The sequence below is a fragment of the Sorex fumeus genome, unplaced genomic scaffold (assembly GCF_029834395.1).
Source record: "Sorex fumeus unplaced genomic scaffold, SorFum_2.1 ptg000075l, whole genome shotgun sequence".
Classification (NCBI taxonomy): domain Eukaryota; kingdom Metazoa; phylum Chordata; class Mammalia; order Eulipotyphla; family Soricidae; genus Sorex; species Sorex fumeus.
In genome coordinates this window covers 25,148,577-25,166,042 of record NW_026606132.1, presented here as the reverse complement: position 1 = coordinate 25,166,042, position 17,466 = coordinate 25,148,577, and the positions used below count along the sequence as shown (strand labels likewise).

Here is a 17,466-nt window from a genome sequence, read left to right as displayed (position 1 = left end):
CTGTGTGTCAGGCGGGCCCCCTACTCACTATACTATCACTCTGGCCCAGTGAAAGGAAATCTTGGACATCATAACACACAGATTTTCCAGAGCTTTAAATCCATCTGCATTCTAGTTTTCAAAAAAGTTATAGAGTATTTATGTTGGCAGAGGAATTTAACACCAATCAGCAAGGATGGCTTCATAATTATACACCATTTTAACTGAAGTTGTGTGTCAAATCAAGTGCGAATGTTTTTTGGCCTGATCCGCTCTCTCGGGTTGTAAAATAACAGCACAGCGGTACAGGAGTCGTATTTAACAGTGCCCGCGGTTAAGTGCTCATGCCTGCATTTAACAGTGTAGCTCCACTTACTTGTTGCTTGATTCTGGGGTTCCATCGAATGTAGTAATTCACCCAGAGTTCCAAGTGACGCATGCTGGCGACTGGATACAAAACGCGATTGATTTCTTTAGTGTAGAAGGGGTTTTTGAATTTTTCCTTGTTGCTATTTATCAGTGACCAGAGAGAAACCGTTCTTTCTGTAACGTTCTGCGGAGAAAGAGAAAGTGGGAGATCTGAGTCAAGGGAGTACAAAACAAACGCAAATCCCGAGAAACCATTTGCCGCAGCAACTTGAATCACCCATTTACATCAGACCCATAATAGCTCAAAGGCCCGGCCCAGGAGAGCCTGCAGCCACTTACTGATATTTGCATAGATAATGGCCTGGAGAGAGGTGCCGGCAGCTGGAACAGTGAATGCAGTTCACTGACCTAAGGAGGCTATTCCTGGCTGGGCAAAGCATTTATGGACAGATGGGCAGTAGGCTGTTTTACATTCAGCAGAAAGGAAGTGATCCGAGATCCCGGAGACGTTTCTCCTGTTTGTATTTCTTAGAACAAAGTCTTTTCTGGTGGGGGGGGGTGGTGGGGGGGGGGGGGGGCGGGGAGTGACACATTCAGCCATGCTCAGGGTCATGTTGGCACCAGGGCTGGGTCCCAGGACCTCGCAGAAGGAAGGCCAGTTGCTCTGCTGCTGGAAGCGCATTCTGGCCCCAAGGATGGCGGGAATCTTAGTCCACACAGAAAGGTCCTCCTCAGGCACCTTGATGTTTAACCGACATCCCCGCCAGCTCTGCCTGTGACGGGAGTGACAGGACGTCGCTGCAAGATTCACTGTCAAGTCTGCTAACTGTCATGTCAACAGAATCTCCCCTGTGCGTGATGTTTTTCCTGAAGGGTTTATTTTGACAAAATCTGACCATAAACGAGAGGGAAAAAAAATCCCAGACCTTGGGAAAGAGAAAAAGAAAAAAAAACGTAGGAAAATTGGGCTGGAGAGATACTGCAGCGGTTAAGGTGCTTGTCCTGCCAGGGGCCAACTCCATCCCGAGCACTGCATTGGGGCCCTGGGCTCCATCAGGAGAGACCCCTGACCACTGAGGCGGGAGCACCCCCTCAGCAAAACTGAGTGTGGCCCCACCTCCACCCCCATACCCAGGCGTGCACGCCTGCACACACACAAGCAGAACTGGGAACTCTTCCTACGCATGGCTGAGGAACGAAGAGCCAGGTCAGGGAGATGCCTCAGAGGGCGGCAGGGCACCCCCTGCAAGTGCGAGGGCCACGTCTGATCCCCAGCACCCCGGGGTTCCCCGAGCACCTCGGGGAATAACCCCTGAGCAACACCAGGCATGGCCCCAAACCCCAAAATAAAGTGTGTGTGAGCCCGTGTGCCTGTGTATTTGTGCATGTGTGTGCATGTGCACATGCGTGTGACTGACAAGCCTAAAGCCTAACCTGGCTGCCAACAGGAACAGGCTGAAGGCCTGGTGGACGCATCAGACTGGGAGGGCTGCTTTCTTCCTTCCTACACACGCACGTTGGTTTGTCGCTCTCTGGGGGGCCGGGCCTCCCCAGCACTGCTACCGACAATCACGGTTACATCTGGGCTGTGTTTGGGGGTCCTATGGGGCGGGATGGAGGCAGGGGCCTGGCATGGCCGGGCAGGCACTGCAACCCTGCACGCCATCTCCCAGCCCGGGCACACACGCGTATTTCCAAGTTCAAGACGTACACAGGGATGTTTGCTAGGGGAAGGAGCCACGGGTCGAGTTTTATCAACCAATGAACTGGATCATTTAGCTCGTACTCCTGTGTCTGGGACAGGGGAGTCACTTGCTGGCTTTTGGTTAGAAGCAACAGATACTGCAAGATACTGCAACTTCCGCTTCCCCTAGTCCTGCCCTCCCAGAGCACCCAGCGCGCAGCCTGGGCTCAGCCCCTGCAACTCAGCAAACGCCCTTGCCCCTTCCTGCTCTGATGGCTTTTCCTGCACTTTTGGGTTATTGCTTTCCTCTGTCTTCTGCCTCTCGGTGCTCTGGGGCTCCTGCTTCTGGCAGTCCACACAGGCTTCTTGTTTTCAGGGACAGACATTCTGGTAGCTTCCAGAGAAACGGGGTGGGGTGGGGTTAGCAGATCTGTGGCAATGCCTCGTGTCAGAGCCAGCCAGTCATCCGTCCTTCCTTCTTTCTTCCTTCCTTTCTTCTTCCTTCTCCTTCTCCCTCCCTCTCCTTCCTTCCTCCCTCTCCTTCCTCCCTTCCTTCCTTCCTTCCTTCCTTCCTTCCTTCCTTCCTTCCTTCCTTCCTTCCTTCCTTCCTTCCTTCCTCCCTCCCTCCCTCCCTCCTTCCCTCCCTCCCAAATTGGCTCCTCGCAAGGCAAGTGCCCTCCCGGCTGTACTACTGCTCCAGCTCGAACCTCTTGAGCATTTTCTAAGAAACGAATATAGGTTTTCAAAAAAGTCATTTTCGAAGATTACTTTTCTCTCTTTTTCTGCGAAGTTTTTCAGTGGACAAAGACACACAAGCAAATCAGTTTCCTCCCAGCTGATTTTCCTTCGGGGCTGGAGCACATATGGCAGTGCTAAGGGCTTACTCCTGGCTCTGTGCTCAGGGAACACTCCTGGAGGGGCTTAGGGGACCATAAGGGATGCTGGAGACTGAACCCAGATCAGCCACATGCAAGGCAAGCACCCTACCCGCTGTACTATCGTTCCATCCCCCAAAGCAGTGCTTCTTGAAACTGTGGGCCACAGTACACAGGTGGAAAAGATTAAAATTGGTGGGGGGTGTGTGTGCAGAGTGACAGTAAATCAGGTAGGGCATTTACCCGGCATGCGACTGACTTAGGGCTGGAGTGATAGCACAGTCGTAGGGCGTTTGCCTTACAAGCGGCCAACATGGCCGACCTGAGTTCGATTCCTCTGCCCCTCTCGGAGAGCCCAGCAAGCTACCGAGAGTATTTCGCCTGCATGGCAGAGCCTGGCAAGCTACCCGTGACGTATTCGATATGCCAAACACAGTAACAACAGACCCCAAAAGCCAAAAAATAAAAATAAATAAAGCAACATTTACATTTGGATGGATTTGGTGGCTGAAGAATTCTTTTTGTTTCTTTTTTGAGTTACACCTGGCAATGCTCAGGGGTTCCTCCTGGCTTTGTACTGAGGAATTACTCCTGGTGGTGCTTCGGGCACCACATGGGAAGCTAGGGATAGAACCCGGGTTGGCGGCATGCAAGGCAAACGCCCTCCCCGCTGTCCTGTCTCTCTGGCCCTGAGAATTCTAGGTTGAAGGCATTTTCCTTTAAAATCCTGATAGCCAGACTCTGCGGACTTCTCTGGCTCCCACCGTAGCCGCAGGTGAAGTCAGCCTTCCTGGTTTGTGTCTCTTTGCCAGCTGTCTGTCTGTCCTCTTTGGGAACGGGGAGGGGCTCTTCGATGCCCTTGGTGCCTGGTGAGCTTGCCATGAGCTGTGTTCGCCTTTCTCGCGCTTGCACTGGCCCTCCTGGTGAGTTCGGCTCTCTTTCCCACGACTCCAGCACCCACCTCACCAATCCCTCATGCCAGGTGCAAGGCCCCCGCCCGCACCCCCCATTCAGAAGTGAAGGAAACCGTTTCAGGAGATCTGAGACGAGAGTGAGAGCAAGCGAGAAAGAAGGGGGAACAGAGAGTGAGCAAGAGAGGAGTGAGGGAGGAAAAGGAGAGGGAGGATGACGAGGAGAACCAGGACATGCATGTGGGTGTGTGCCCTGCACACTGGCGCCTGTGGGTACCCCCCGAAACAGCTTTTCCCCATCTCCTCTTGGTCGCCACACGACCTCCTGGGGGATTCCACTCCATTCGCGCCACTCTTCTCCTGACTTCTGAGCTTCGCTGGCTCACGGTCATCCCAAGCTCATCTCTGCTCTCTTCCTTCCAGGAACTGCCTAGCCCTGTTCAGTGCTCCCGAAACATTCTCTTTCTTGGCAGCGTCAACGGTAGGTTCTTGCCTCCAATTTCCCACTCCGGATGTGGTTAAAAAGATCATTGTATAATTGAAACCCAAGCACAAAAATGTGTAAGTCTGCAACTGTACCTCATGATGTCTCACTATTAAAATTTTTTTAATATGAAAAAATGATAAAAATCATTCATGTACTCATTAGCAGATATGTTTTTCTAGACTAATAATAACAGTATATCATACTGTATCCCTTGTTCCTACTATTTTGTTAACTATATTGAAAAAATTGTCAAGCAATAAATAAAAGGTAAAGGTAAAGGCCCTCCCATTGATCGTCGACTTACTCGAGCGGGCCCAGTAATGTCTCCATTGGAGACTTTGTTGTTACTGTGTTTGGCATATCGAATACATCATGGGGAGCTTGCCAGGCTCTGCCGTGTGGGCGAGATACTCTTGGTAGCTTGCCGGGCTCTCCGAGAGGGGCGGAGGAATCGAACTTGGGTCGGCCATGTTGGCCGCTTATAAGGCGAACGCCCTACTGCTGTGCTATCGCTCCAGCCCAAGCAATAAATGGTCAAATAAAAAAAAAAAGGTTTTCCCTGGGGCCGGAGAGATAGTGGGTAGTGTGCTTGCCTTGACGTGGTTGACCTGAGTTGGATCTCTAGCATCTGGTAGGGTGCCCTGAGCCAGCCAGGAGCCATTCCTGAGCATAGAGTCAGGAGGAAGCCCTGAGGACTGCGGGATGTGACCCACAAACAAACAAAAAATGATTTTCCCAAGTGCATTTGCTCCCTCTTGCCCACAGCCTACTGCCCGCCCCCAGACACACCTGGCTGTCCCCGGCTCCAGAGCTGGATGGAGAAGATCCAGGAAGCTGCTATTCTAAATGGACTTGGTTATGTCTGCTCCTCTGCCTTGACCCCAGACAACCTGTCACAGCTCATGCGCTAGCCACTGGGCTGCCCACCACACAGGGAGTCACTCCCTGGCTTCCTGGGGCTGATCAGAAATCTGGGATTCCTTGCTAAGTTTTTTTTTCTTTTTAGAAGGCGGTGAGGAGGGACCCCCACTCGTGCGGGGTGGCCCCCGTCGTATCCAGCGATGCACAGGGGTTACTCCTGGCTCATGCACTAAGGAATTACTCCTGGCAGTGCTTGGGGGACCATATGGGATGCTGAGAATCGAACCCGCATTGGCCGCTTGCAAAGCAAATGCCCTACCTGCTGTGCTATTGCTCTAGCCCCTTCTCGCTAAGTTCTTTCCCACTGATTAGATCAACTGACTTTCCAACCTCCCCAAATTCGTTGCTGGGTCTCCTTCCTATGTGTCCTGGTTCTTGGGTTTGTGCCCTTAAAATGTTGCCCTTTCTGGGCTGGAGAGATAATACAGAGGGTAAGCAATTGCCTGGCATGTAGCTGACCCTGATTTAATCCCTGGTCCTGCATGGAGTCCCCCGAGCACTGCTGGGTGTGCCCAGCCCCCACCCCTCCACATACCAACACCCCCTTGCCTTTCTGAAAATGTCCTGGGGTTTTGGAAGAGAAACTGCACAGTGCCTCCGGAGGGGAAGTCAGGGTCTGATGTATGCTGTCAAGCCAACTCAACAAGCCTCAAGCCTAGAGGTGGGGGTAACAAGGGCTACAACGCAGAGACCGAGGAGCTGGCTCGAGTTGCAGATCCCCCAAGCACTGCTGGGGGCTGCCCTGTCAAGCTACAAGGTGCGCTTCGGTTCCCGGTACACTGCACATGCTTCCCAGAGGCTTGCAAGAGACCAGCGGCTTCCACCCACCTGTCTTTCCCGAACAGCTTCGCAGTTGAATAAGAAAGTACCAAACCGGCAACTGTACAGATGATCCAAGATGGTAATCAGAAACCGCTCGTTGAACTCGAAAGCTGTAGGAAACTAGATCGAAAACAAACACGCAAACAGGGTTGGAGCACTTGGGAGGGATCTCTCTTGCAGAACTGCAGGGCTGTGGACACAGGGCCAGCCTCGACTGGCAGGGAGGCACCAGGGGGGACAGTGAGCAGCCACTGAACTCCGGGCCCGCGGCAAGTGTCAAGGAGAACACGTGTCTCCTGGGCTCTCCTGAGTACACAGGGCCCACGGCCTAGGGGTGAGGTTAGCAGACAAGCGTCTCTACATGTTACGGGAGAATGAATGCGATAGGCATGGCTGTGTCAGTAGAGATGACACAGTTATGTTGCACTGTTAGGACAAAAATCAGTCACACCTACAGTAGCGACCAAAAAAAAAAAATGTAATTCCCCCCCCCCCCCCCGCCCTTATACCCCTGAACCCAGCCCTTGGCTTCCCTGGTGAATGGCACATGACTAATCTTTTTTCATTTTTCTCTCGGCCCTTTCGGGGTGGGTGTGTGTGTGCAAATCCCAGCGATGACTTCATCGGAAGGTTTCATCATCATCCAAAATGCTTTCTTCTCCCGATCCCGTACCTGTTTCGACATCTGCCACACGCAGTCAATGAACTGGAGGAAGATGGGAGACCGGTCTGCATCGGCGTGGTTCTTATCCCCGTGGCCTATTCTCTGCAGGGAAATGATGGAGACGATCTGTTGGCATTTGCGAGCAAACTGCGAGCGCACGGAATCCACTGAACGTGGGAAACGCAGCAATCTGCCTTCCGACTGCCAAGTTTCCCGAGGAGTAAACAGTGACTTTCTCTATGACAACACGGGACAATAGCAGGGTTTGCATGGGAGTTTGGCCGAGACACACTGGCAAGGTAGCACCTGTGTCCATGTGTGCTCTGCCTGTGGCACGGGACTGGAATGTGGGCGCGCTGCGGGCACACAGGGCCGGATTGTTCTGCAGTGCAGGGTGTATCAGTTGCTAAGGGAACAACCCTCAAGTCTCAGGACTTAAAGCTGTGCCTCAAAGAGTGTGATTGTTATCACGGAAACTGTGTTCTTTCTGAAACACAAGACAAAACCTCCAAAGTGTATTCATTTAAAAAGTGAAGGTGCTTCCTATTTGAAAAGGTTATTCAGACTACTCATGCCATTTGGGTGAAGGTGATGAGGCACACGGCAGCTTCTGGAAACGTCGATGGCTCCTCTCCATGAGCGTCACCCAGGAAGCGTGCTACAAATACTTATTCATAGGGTATCTGCAAAGAAGCTGTTTTGAACATGCCTATCGGATTATCCTAATCAGAAAGCCTCAACTCCCAGGCTGGCATTTCTGTAAAATATTTGTCTTGGGCAGCTAGAATATTAGTCCAGAAATAGAGAACTGTCATTCTCCACTTGCCTGTGCCATTTCCATTTCAACACCTCTAAGCAGACTCTTCGGATGACGTGCGAATGTACTTGTAAACAGTGCAGGTAGATAAACACTCCTGAAAGGACTTGCACGAGCCCAGGGCCTCGGGCATTCTGAAACCGTTAGCATGCTTCCTTTTTAATAGTGAGCAGGCGTTTCACAACTACGTTTGAATCCCACATGGTGGTGATCTGACATTTAGAGGCTTTGCTCTGTTTGTTTACTTACAGATGCGAACTTGTGTCCAAAGCTGATCCATTCTTTCTGCACCAAGATTTCGAAGCCTTCGATGCTCCGGTAGAAGGAGTCCAACATCAGCATGGCCAGGGACGTCAGCTGCGCTGTCCTGTCCCAGCCGTCACTGCAGTGCACGAGCACGGAGCTCTTCCCTGAAGACACTTTGTCTGCCACTTGAATGGCCCCCGTCAGGACAAGCTGGCAAAGAGAAACACCGCGAGTCAGCAGGGAGCCGTGACATTTGCTTCCATTTTTGAGAGCGCGGCATTTAACCCTAGAAAAAGCCCTCCGTGGAAATACTATGGGTGGCGAGACTAGCAAGGTTTGTGGGGAAGGAAGAGGAACTGTTCTTGCTGCAGAAATTGCACTCGACTGCAGCTACGTGTTAAAGGCAACCAACGCCAGGCCTTGCAGCGTCATGTTCATGTGTGTGCTTTGCATGAGTTTGCTGGTGCTGCTATAAAAAGTACCACCGATGTTGGAATTACGTGCACGAGAAGCAATCAATACCAGTATTGCAAATGGCAGAATATCAATCAGTTAAACAACAAAAGGACCACAGGTTAGGTGGCGTAAGCAACGGAATTCTGTCTTCCTGGTGCTGGAGGCGACGGGGAAGGGTACCCTGGCCCTCTCTCATGGCTCCGGGGAGGTCATGCTCATCTGCCCAGACTGCTCCCCCTCTGGGTGGCTGTGCGTTTCCAAGGCCCCCCTTTGCCCCTGGGGACCCGGGAGGAAGCCAGTGCAGTGGGGACTCCTACCTAACGGCATCTGGAGCATCCCTATTGCCACAGCAGCTCACCCTCTGAGGTACTGTGGGGTCAGCACTTCAACATATGGACGGCGGTCTGGTCCAGAGAATGTCACCTAGCGGGAAAGGTGAGTGGTGGAGATCCTTTAAATGGACAGAGCTGAGGGCTGGAGCAATAGCACACCGGGTAGGGTGTTTGCCTTGCATGTGGCCGACCCCGGTTCAATTCCCAGCATCCCATATGGTCCCCTGAGCACCGCCAGGGGTAATTCCTGAGTGCAGAGCCAGGAGGGACCCCTGTGCATCGCCGGGTGTGACCCAAAAAGCCAAAAAAAAAAATTAAAAAAAAATGGACAGAGCCGGGTGCCCCACATGGCTCAGTGGCAATGAACCTTCCTGTGAGAACACAGCTGTGAGTTCGAGCCTCAGCCCCAGCCCATGTGCACTAAGCTTTAGCCGAACGTCTCTCTGCAGATGGCATGGGTGCCTTCCCGTGATGCTCAGAGGCACAGAAGTTCTCCTGAATCTTTGATATCATTTTTGGGGGGGGGTGGGGGAAGGGAGCAGATCTGCTTCACAAATCACAGATGGGAAGCCCCTGAGTGGCATGTGCCTTTTGTGGGGGAGAGGCAGAGAGGTGTGTGGCCGTGAGCCTGGCCCACCCAAAGAAGCCCAGCTCGGAACGGCCCCTGGACCACCTGCGGCCAGCCTGCTCCCACACTCAGCCCCAGGCAACCGCTGCTTTGCCTTCTGTCTCCAGTTCTGGGATCACGAGAGAAACCCCAGAGGTCCCACTCAGTGAGATGCACCCAATTGGGCTGGGTTGCTCAATGGTTAGACCCTGCAGCACCAAGGATCAGCGAGGCTACACCTGGCAGGGCTGGTGGGGTTGGCTATGTGGCGTCCCTGACCTCTGTGCTTCCTCCCATGCCTCCCGCTGGTTGACAGACACCTGCTTGTTCCTAGCCGTGGTGTCCTCTGAAGAACGCCATTAGCGACTTCTCCCTAAGCCATCTCTGCAGCGACAGCCAGCCTTTGCTTCTCTGGGTAAAGGCCTAGAGCAGAGAAGCGGGCCCGAGGGCGCAGTGGTAGGTCTGGTTATGGGTCTGAGTTCACTCTCTTGGGCTCGGGGCTCCACGCAGTGGTGACAGGGCCAGTCCTGGCTCAGGGATCGAGACCCTGTGGTGCCGGGAGTCCAACCTGGGCCTCGCGCATGGGAGCATGAGAGCCAGAGCCACTGAACGGGCTATGGGGCATGACGCTGGGGCCCCCGGGTCATACTGCTGTTTGGGGACCACATGGGGCTAGGGTGGCCCTCAGAGCCTCCACGTGTGCTAGGGATGTGCATATCCCACTGAGTCATATCCCTGACCAGACTCTTTGTGTTTTTTAATTTTTGGCCACGCCCAGTGGTGCTCAGGGCTCACTCTGGCAGGGGGATCATCTGTGGTGGCAGCGATCACATTAGGGGCGGCTGTGTGCAAGGCCAGCACCTTGCTTGCTGCATTATCTCTCTGGCCCCCTACTTAATGTTTTAAGAAACTGGCCAGTTGTTCTCACAGGTGCTCGTACCTCTCCCCCCACCCCTCAGCGCACACACAGTGCTGTTTTGGTGCAGATGGCCATTTGCGGCCATTTCGCTCCCGCAGAGCAGCAGACACGAGTATGTACTGCGGTCATGTTGCTTCGCTGAAAGCAATGGGAATTCTCATCTCTTTCCACTCATGCACACAAATGGCAGACTCCATGCAAGATCTCCCTGTGGACAATTTCTAAGGGAGGCAATTGGACCACTTTGACACAAATGGAAACTATGGAGAAGTGGGCAAAAGCGTTCTCCAAAGGTGAGGTTGAGGGCCTAATGACATATCCATTACACGGCTAAAAACGTGGCGTTGCAGAGGCCAGCATCCCCAGCGTCCACTGCCCGCAAAGCCCGGTTCTGTTCTGAGTTTAAGGCCTGTGTGAAGGAGGGCCTGTTGAGATGTGAGGGGACTGCAGGGGATCGCTTGAGTCTGACTTAATGAAGCTGAGGAGCTCACCATGGCGGGCGGTGTGGGGGGGGGGGCATGTGCGCTCCAGCGCCTTCCTCGCTAATACCACAGGGCTAGCATCTCGGCTGGGTTTCTTGAAAAATATTAAGACAGTTTTCCAATAAAGTATGGATTCCCCGCCCCCCCCACCCTTTCTGATGGGAATAGCTATAATTATCTAATGAAACGAAATGAGATTTTTATTTTCAAAAGCACATCCCTGAAAACCCTTAACTAATTGGTGGGACTTGTGACCGCTGGGAAGAAACTCCAAGAAATAATCCCTGCAATGCGCTGACAACTGGGCGTGTGTTCAGCCCAGTCTTTCCAAACAGCACGCAGTCATATGTCACGGGGAAACGGGCAGGGCTGAGGGCGCAGACTGCTGAAAAGGACAAAGAAAATGTCAGCTCCAGAAACTAGAGACCTCCTGGGGCTCCATCAGTGGAACAGAACGAGGAGGTGGGACAGAGGCCACGGGCTGGCTGCCCACCCAAAGCAATGCTCACCGAACACGTCTGGAGCCCAGCGTCTGGGAAATTGAGCCCCCCCCCCCTTCTGTGGGAGCAGGGGCTTTTAAGGAATCAACGACCCCCGGCACATGGGAGTCTCCGGCTTACCCAGGCTGGCCCCGCGGGATATCCCGCAGGTCCTGCTCAGAGCTGCGGTTTCCCGGGCCGAGAGTGAGGTCACGTGGCCACAAGCCGAGCAAGGCCTGCTATGGATGGAAATGGGAAGAGGCGAGGGATGCGCTTGCTTGCGGGGCTTCCAGAAGGAGCCAGCCCAAAGGGCCTGGGTCAGTGTTCTGGAAAGCCTTCCGCACCTGCAGGCTGTCACCTGCCTTGCATGCAGGCGCCTGGACTCGCAGTTAGAACCTTCCTGTGGGCTGGTGTCCATCTGTGCCCGGAGACCTCTAGCCTAGACAACTCCCGCCCCAGCTGCAGGGCCTGCTCAAGGCTGCCCACATCCCCACTGCCTGCCGAGAAGCCCAGGACAGAGGTGGCTGCAAGTGTCCATCCAGGCTCCCAGGGCAACCTGCACTTCATCTCTTCCTTCTGTCTCTTGCTCTTTAGGGAGCAAGAAGAGAACACTCACGGCATCAACTCCTCCGGAGTCCCCACTCCCATAATTCCTCTTGAGCAGACAAGCTGGCGCCCGAACTTCATGCCTGCCCCCCTTCTGGCTGGCTCTGACCTGGAGGGACCCAGCCCACTATACCTTTGGGCCCCCATGCTCTGTCCAACTGCAGGCCTCTGCAGGCCTAGTCGCTGGGAGAAAGCAGACCGAGGGAGCCAAGACCCACACCCGAAGGGACCATCAGAGCTGCCGGCCCACGTTAATGCCGAAAGGACGACTGTGAGCACGGTGCTTATCCTGCCAGCCTTCTCCCAACACAAACACATTACTCCTGGCATGGGTGCTCGGGCTTCTCGTCCACACTTTATATGCCGCATTTCCTTCACTTATTAAATGCCAGCTTACACCATCTTTCATGACCAAACAGTCATTCACTAGCCGCCCACCTTTTTTTCCCCCATTTTTTTTTTCCACGAGCGTAAACATAGTAGCCTATACATTTTTCCTCCAGATCTGTGACTATTCTCTTCCAAAAGAGCGAAACGAAAGCAACCACCTCCAATACCGGTAGCTTAGTGTTTTGTCTACAAAAGCCCTTCTCGAATCGCTTGCCTCTCACCCTCCCCGCCACTTCATTTAAAAGCTCTGTTCAAAAGAACCGTCTCTCTTCACTAACTCTATTTTCTCCTCTTTCTTCCATCCACTGCCAGATGCCCAGAAAAGTCTGCTCTCCCGGCCCTCAGCAAGCCCCTTTTCCGAGTCGTGAAGCCCCCCTGACACGTCTCACCTCCTCCCCTCTCATGCCAGTATTGTTCTTGGCGCTGCTGATGGCTCCCCGGACCCCCCACACTGAGCGCCATCCTCGCCGCCCACCTAGCCCGAGTCCCTTGGGCTCCTGGCACCCCCTCTCTCGACACCTTCACTCAGGGGCCGCCCCGTAGCTCACTCCCCAGTGTGCTGACTTCCCCTTTGTAGGAAACCCTGCCTGCTGGGGGCGGGGGCACACCACCGGGGGCATGGACTGCCGCCACGAATGCCCCTGAACTACAAAGGGGGTGCCACTGTCTCGTAGGCAGCCTCGCCCTCTTGGTGTGATCCACCATTTCCCTGGCTCCGAAATCTGTGCAGTGCCACGGGTTCTTCTTGGGAGACATCTGGTGTGTGAAAGGCCGTGGGCCTCCCCCCTCCCGGCCCAGCGCCATTCCAACCTCAGCCATGGCTGCCCCATCTCGGGCTTCTTGAAACGGTTCTGCTTTCTTTAAGCTCCCTTGCTGCCCTCACCGCTTCTATTCTACTCTGCTCTGCTAACCGTTTTCTAGAAGATCCCATTATTCCCAAATTTCTGGGACCCCACCATTGAAAAACGTAATCGATCCCTGGTTTGGGTGGTTGTTCGTCCAACTCTCATGGGTACAGAATCCCTCATTCTCCCAGACATGGCCTCATCCGGGGTGCCCTCTGGCTTCAGCACAGGTACCCTTACTTGCTCTATTTTCTTCAGGGCTACCCACTGACAACCACCGAATCCCAAAGGACCTGTCCCTTCCACTGACTTCGCCACGAAAGCCCAGCACTCCTTAACGCCCAGTGCCATGATGTTTTGTTCACACACCAGTCATACTGGCATTCACGAGCCTCCTTCAGGATGGAAAGTATCTGAAACTGAAGTAGCTTTGCACACAACAGAAATACAACCTTGTCTTAAAGTACTCCCTAAACAGGGGGGGTATTTCTTCTTCAAAGAAACACACAATGTATTTACAGGGAAACTGTAAAGAACAACTTTTTGTGGCAAGGTACAATTCGACTTCAGAAAGTTCTGGAACATCTGACCGATTTCCCTATGACTGGCATCTCATGATACCAGAGTGCACTTGTCCCAGTGCTTGACTGGGAAATATTCTACCTTATACTTGTTTAGAGCAGGCTTTCTGTTTGTTAACAGAGGCAAATGGAACTAAATGGACAGCTTTAAGTAATTCTACTTGCAAAATGAGGTTTTTAATGCCTTTAGCAAGATGGGGGATTGAATACAACGAAACACAGAGATCTTTGCTTAAAAATCAGTCTGTATGTGATTAATTCCAAGAAAAAAATCTCTCCAAGACCTTGAAGGTCACACTCAGTCATGGTTAGATAAACTTGCATGAAAGACTAACTGCGTTCTCTGTATGAATGAGATGGTCAGTATTATCTCTACAAACTGTTAGCCATAGCCTGGAAGTCATGCTGAGAACTTGTCAATTGAGCATTCTAGAGAAACACAACAGCCAAGTGCCAGGGAGAACCCTACCACCACCACATACCACAAATATTTCCCCTTCACTATTCAATATATTTTAATTAAAGGAATTAAATGCACAAGCCACAAAGCCATCCCTTTCTATTTTTATATATGTTAAAATATATACTTGCCTTGATGTGCTCTAACCAATGAGTTGACTCCAAGCTGGATAACCAATGAGACTCTTCCACATTAGGGTAAACAATATCTTTGACCTTTTTCAAAGATTCCCGCATGACATGGATGTTATGAATGTCTAAGAAGAAAAGTTCAGCGTTATGATACGCATCATCACTTTCATATCCTCCTCCTGTTGCCTGGGAGACAAGATAAACAAACAGTCAATTGGGTTTGCTCTTTCATCTGCAGCTCACACGAAGGTTGCAAAAGCTATTGTTGCTCCAAATCAATGGAAAAGCCTCCAACATCGGTACAGGAAGTGATGAGATGCCATTTCCTACCCAGCAGAAACCTCAACAACTCTGGGGGTACTTGCAGCTTTAGAAAAAAAAATGTCAGGATGCCCATTGCCTTGGGAGGGACAGTGTGACAAAGCATCATTTCTCAAAGGTCCTGTGATTACTGGGAAGGCCAGAAGAGGTCCTGAATGATCCCCACTGCCCCACCAAACATACACACCAGCTTTGCAACAGCATTCTTGTGGCGGGGCATATCACAGTGTCGTGTCACCTAGGTCATGATAGACTAGTGGAAAAGAATAGGCCCAGCTGTTAGATCTGCTTGAGTCCCTGGGCTGTGAGTTCTGGGGCAAGGCACTCAACCACTCTGGGACTCACAGTCCTCATCTACAGAACAGTTCTCACAGGATTAAAGGTGCCACACTCGACGACAGCTAATTCCCGTCACTGCTTAATGAACGCCGAGGACATCTCTGGCCCTGCGATTCTTGCTTTATACATCTTTCTCTCTTATGGCAATAATGCAAGATAGGCATCGTGAGTCCCGTCTGGCAAATGAGAAAAGGAGCTGCTTCATCATCCCCAAAGTCACACATGATCAGTGGAACTGAAGTTCTCTGACTTCACAATCGGACCTGTTTTCTGTCTCTTAACTCAGCAAACACTGAGAGCAGAACACAGTGTGCCGTGGCCTTCCAAGAGCGCTTTGCAAAGGTTCAAGAGGGGTGTCTTCAGCGTGTCCCCCCCAGCCACTGCAGCACCTCCAAATTCGGACTTGCCAGGCGGGCACTGGGGCACTGTCATAACAGGAGGAAAATGCCCATTTGACATGAAGGGTCAGAGCAACACGAGGAGCCTGGCTTGAGCCTGCTTCCCATTTCACATGGCCATGGAACATGGGGCCTTCTTTGGGGGCAAGTTATCCATTTGGACACTGGAAAGAACGTGATGCTACTCAATGCCCTATTTTTCCTATTTGTTTTTATGGAACTGGAAAGGGGAAGTTTGGGAAGGACAATGTACCCAATGGCTTCTTTCACACTCAGTGACAGAAGTTTTGTGCAAAAGAAAGGCCGGCACGCCTATGGACAAGCCAGAGGTCTTGGTCCCCCAAGATTCCAGGCAAGGAGAGAGGCAGGGTCTGGAAACTAAGAAAGATGTCTTTCAAAGCGGTTAAACGCAGCGTCAATAGACTGCCAAGCTTCACTGTGCTGGCTTCAAAAAGTGACTCGTTAATGAAGTGACTTCTCATTTGTCAAGGAAGGGCACCGTGCCACTGCACAGAGGTGCCCACGACTGGCCAGGGAGGGTACAGTGAGGCCGTGTCTCTCCTCCTGTAAGCCTACAGTTCCCTGGCACGTATCACTCTCTCCAGCTTCACAGCACATGTGGTTTCTCAATAGCTAAGGCAATTTTTTCAGAGACTCAACTCAGAGCTTCTTTCATAAGTAACTGAAGATGATATGTGGCAGAATTGAAAGGAAAAGGACTCTTATTACTCAGGGCTGAGGTTTCAAGCAAAACCGGCTATTAATCCACTTCCCTTGTGATTCAGTGCTGGGTCCGGGTGACCCTGGGGCTTCATCTGTTTGTTAAATTGAAAATGGTGTGAGGCTGCTGGGTACAGCAGACAAGACACACTGGCGAGGGGAATTTTCTCAATAGCCACGTGGAGGGAACAATTTGGTCTAAGGAGAACAACTGGGAAGGTGCAAATCAAAAAGTCAAGTGCGGCTAGACTGTCCCAAAGTTCCAATTCTCCATGTCTGCTCAGTTTTGAAATTCACTGTTTGCTGCTTCCCGCCTTTTAATGAAAAACCCAACCCAGCCCCCCTTAGAGGACACTGTGTTGGTCTCAGGGCCCACTGCTATGCCACAGAGGGCTGGGCAGAGTTGCCAGGGGAGGAGAGGGTCCTGAGTGTGAGTTTCCAAGAATGACACGGGGATCTTTATGTTCTTGCAATTCTGAAAATTCAGAATCCAGTATGCTTCCTTCTTAAGGCACGCCACACCAAATACATTTAGGGTTATGTAAGTGTTTCTCTCAATGCCAGCTACAGCTTATGAGTAGAAATAGATTATTCTAGAAAATCACATCTTTCTTGCCCCATTTTTATTGGGGTAGTACTGGCTTGTGAGAGTGTGTATGTTCTAGGAGCACTGTGTGAGCACATCACACCACCCGTCCAAGGGCCAAGAGCAGCCCAGCACACTCACTGGGTCCCGCCACCTTTCTCATCCAGCCCCACCCCCTTTGGGAGCCAAGAATGACGGCAAGAGCTTTACAGCATAGGTTTCGGCTATTCTTTTCGGTCCTAAGACGCCTAGAAACCCAAGTATATTTCTGGCATGCTAGAGAGGCATTACAATTTTGCTTTGACGAGGACCTCCAGCATTTTCATAACGAGGGTACGTCGTATATTTTAACATTTTAAAATACTCCTTCTAAATGCTTCATTATTTATTTGGTTTGGGGGCCATACCCTGTGATGCTCAGCACTTACTCCTGGCTCCGTGCTCCAGGATCACTCCTGGCTATGCTCAGGGCACCGTATGTAAACCTGGGTCATTTGCAAGCAAGACAAGAACCTCACCGCCTGTCCTATCCCCCAGTACTTAATATTTCATTCCAATGCTCCATCCTATCTATTTCAGGCTAAATGTATACACGGAATGATTGCGTTTTGTCCACACATTTCTCTCGCAAGGATAGAAATATAAACTAGGATAATCTATGCTGATATTCATAAGTGACTTAATTTCTTAAGTGTTTTACTTATAATTTCAAATTTTCTTGCTGATTTAACTTCCTGATTGCTTGATATGGCATTTCAAACCCATGTTTACTGCTGGCGGCGCACAGAGGGGGTTCCCAGGAAGAAATGTGATGGGACGCGGGGTCTTCCTGCCAGCTCACCATTGAGTGAGCAACGCTTTTGACCTGAGCGCTTGAGGGCTGGCCTGGTTACCGGCTCTCAACTTTGTGTCATTAAAGAACTGAAGGGGAGGCTGGAGAGATAGCACAGCGGGTAGGGCGTTTGCCTTGCACGCGGCTGACCCGGGTTCGATTCCCAGCATCCCATATGGTCCCCTGAGCACCGCCAGGAGTAACTCC

General features: G+C 51.8%; 1 protein-coding gene across 1 annotated transcript in view; it reads right to left on the bottom strand.

The window, feature by feature from the left end:
- The window catches only part of MTM1 (myotubularin 1), a 113,585-nt gene that overhangs the window by 7,789 nt on the left and 88,330 nt on the right, over positions 1-17,466 (bottom strand). Inside the window, exons 10-14 of the mRNA XM_056130175.1 lie at positions 14,064-14,249; positions 7,779-7,985; positions 6,722-6,814; positions 6,055-6,168; positions 356-532 (exon numbers count right to left, since the gene is read on the bottom strand). Coding sequence (XP_055986150.1) covers positions 356-532; positions 6,055-6,168; positions 6,722-6,814; positions 7,779-7,985; positions 14,064-14,249 — 777 coding nt within the window. The remainder of the gene's footprint in view (positions 1-355; positions 533-6,054; positions 6,169-6,721; positions 6,815-7,778; positions 7,986-14,063; positions 14,250-17,466) is intronic.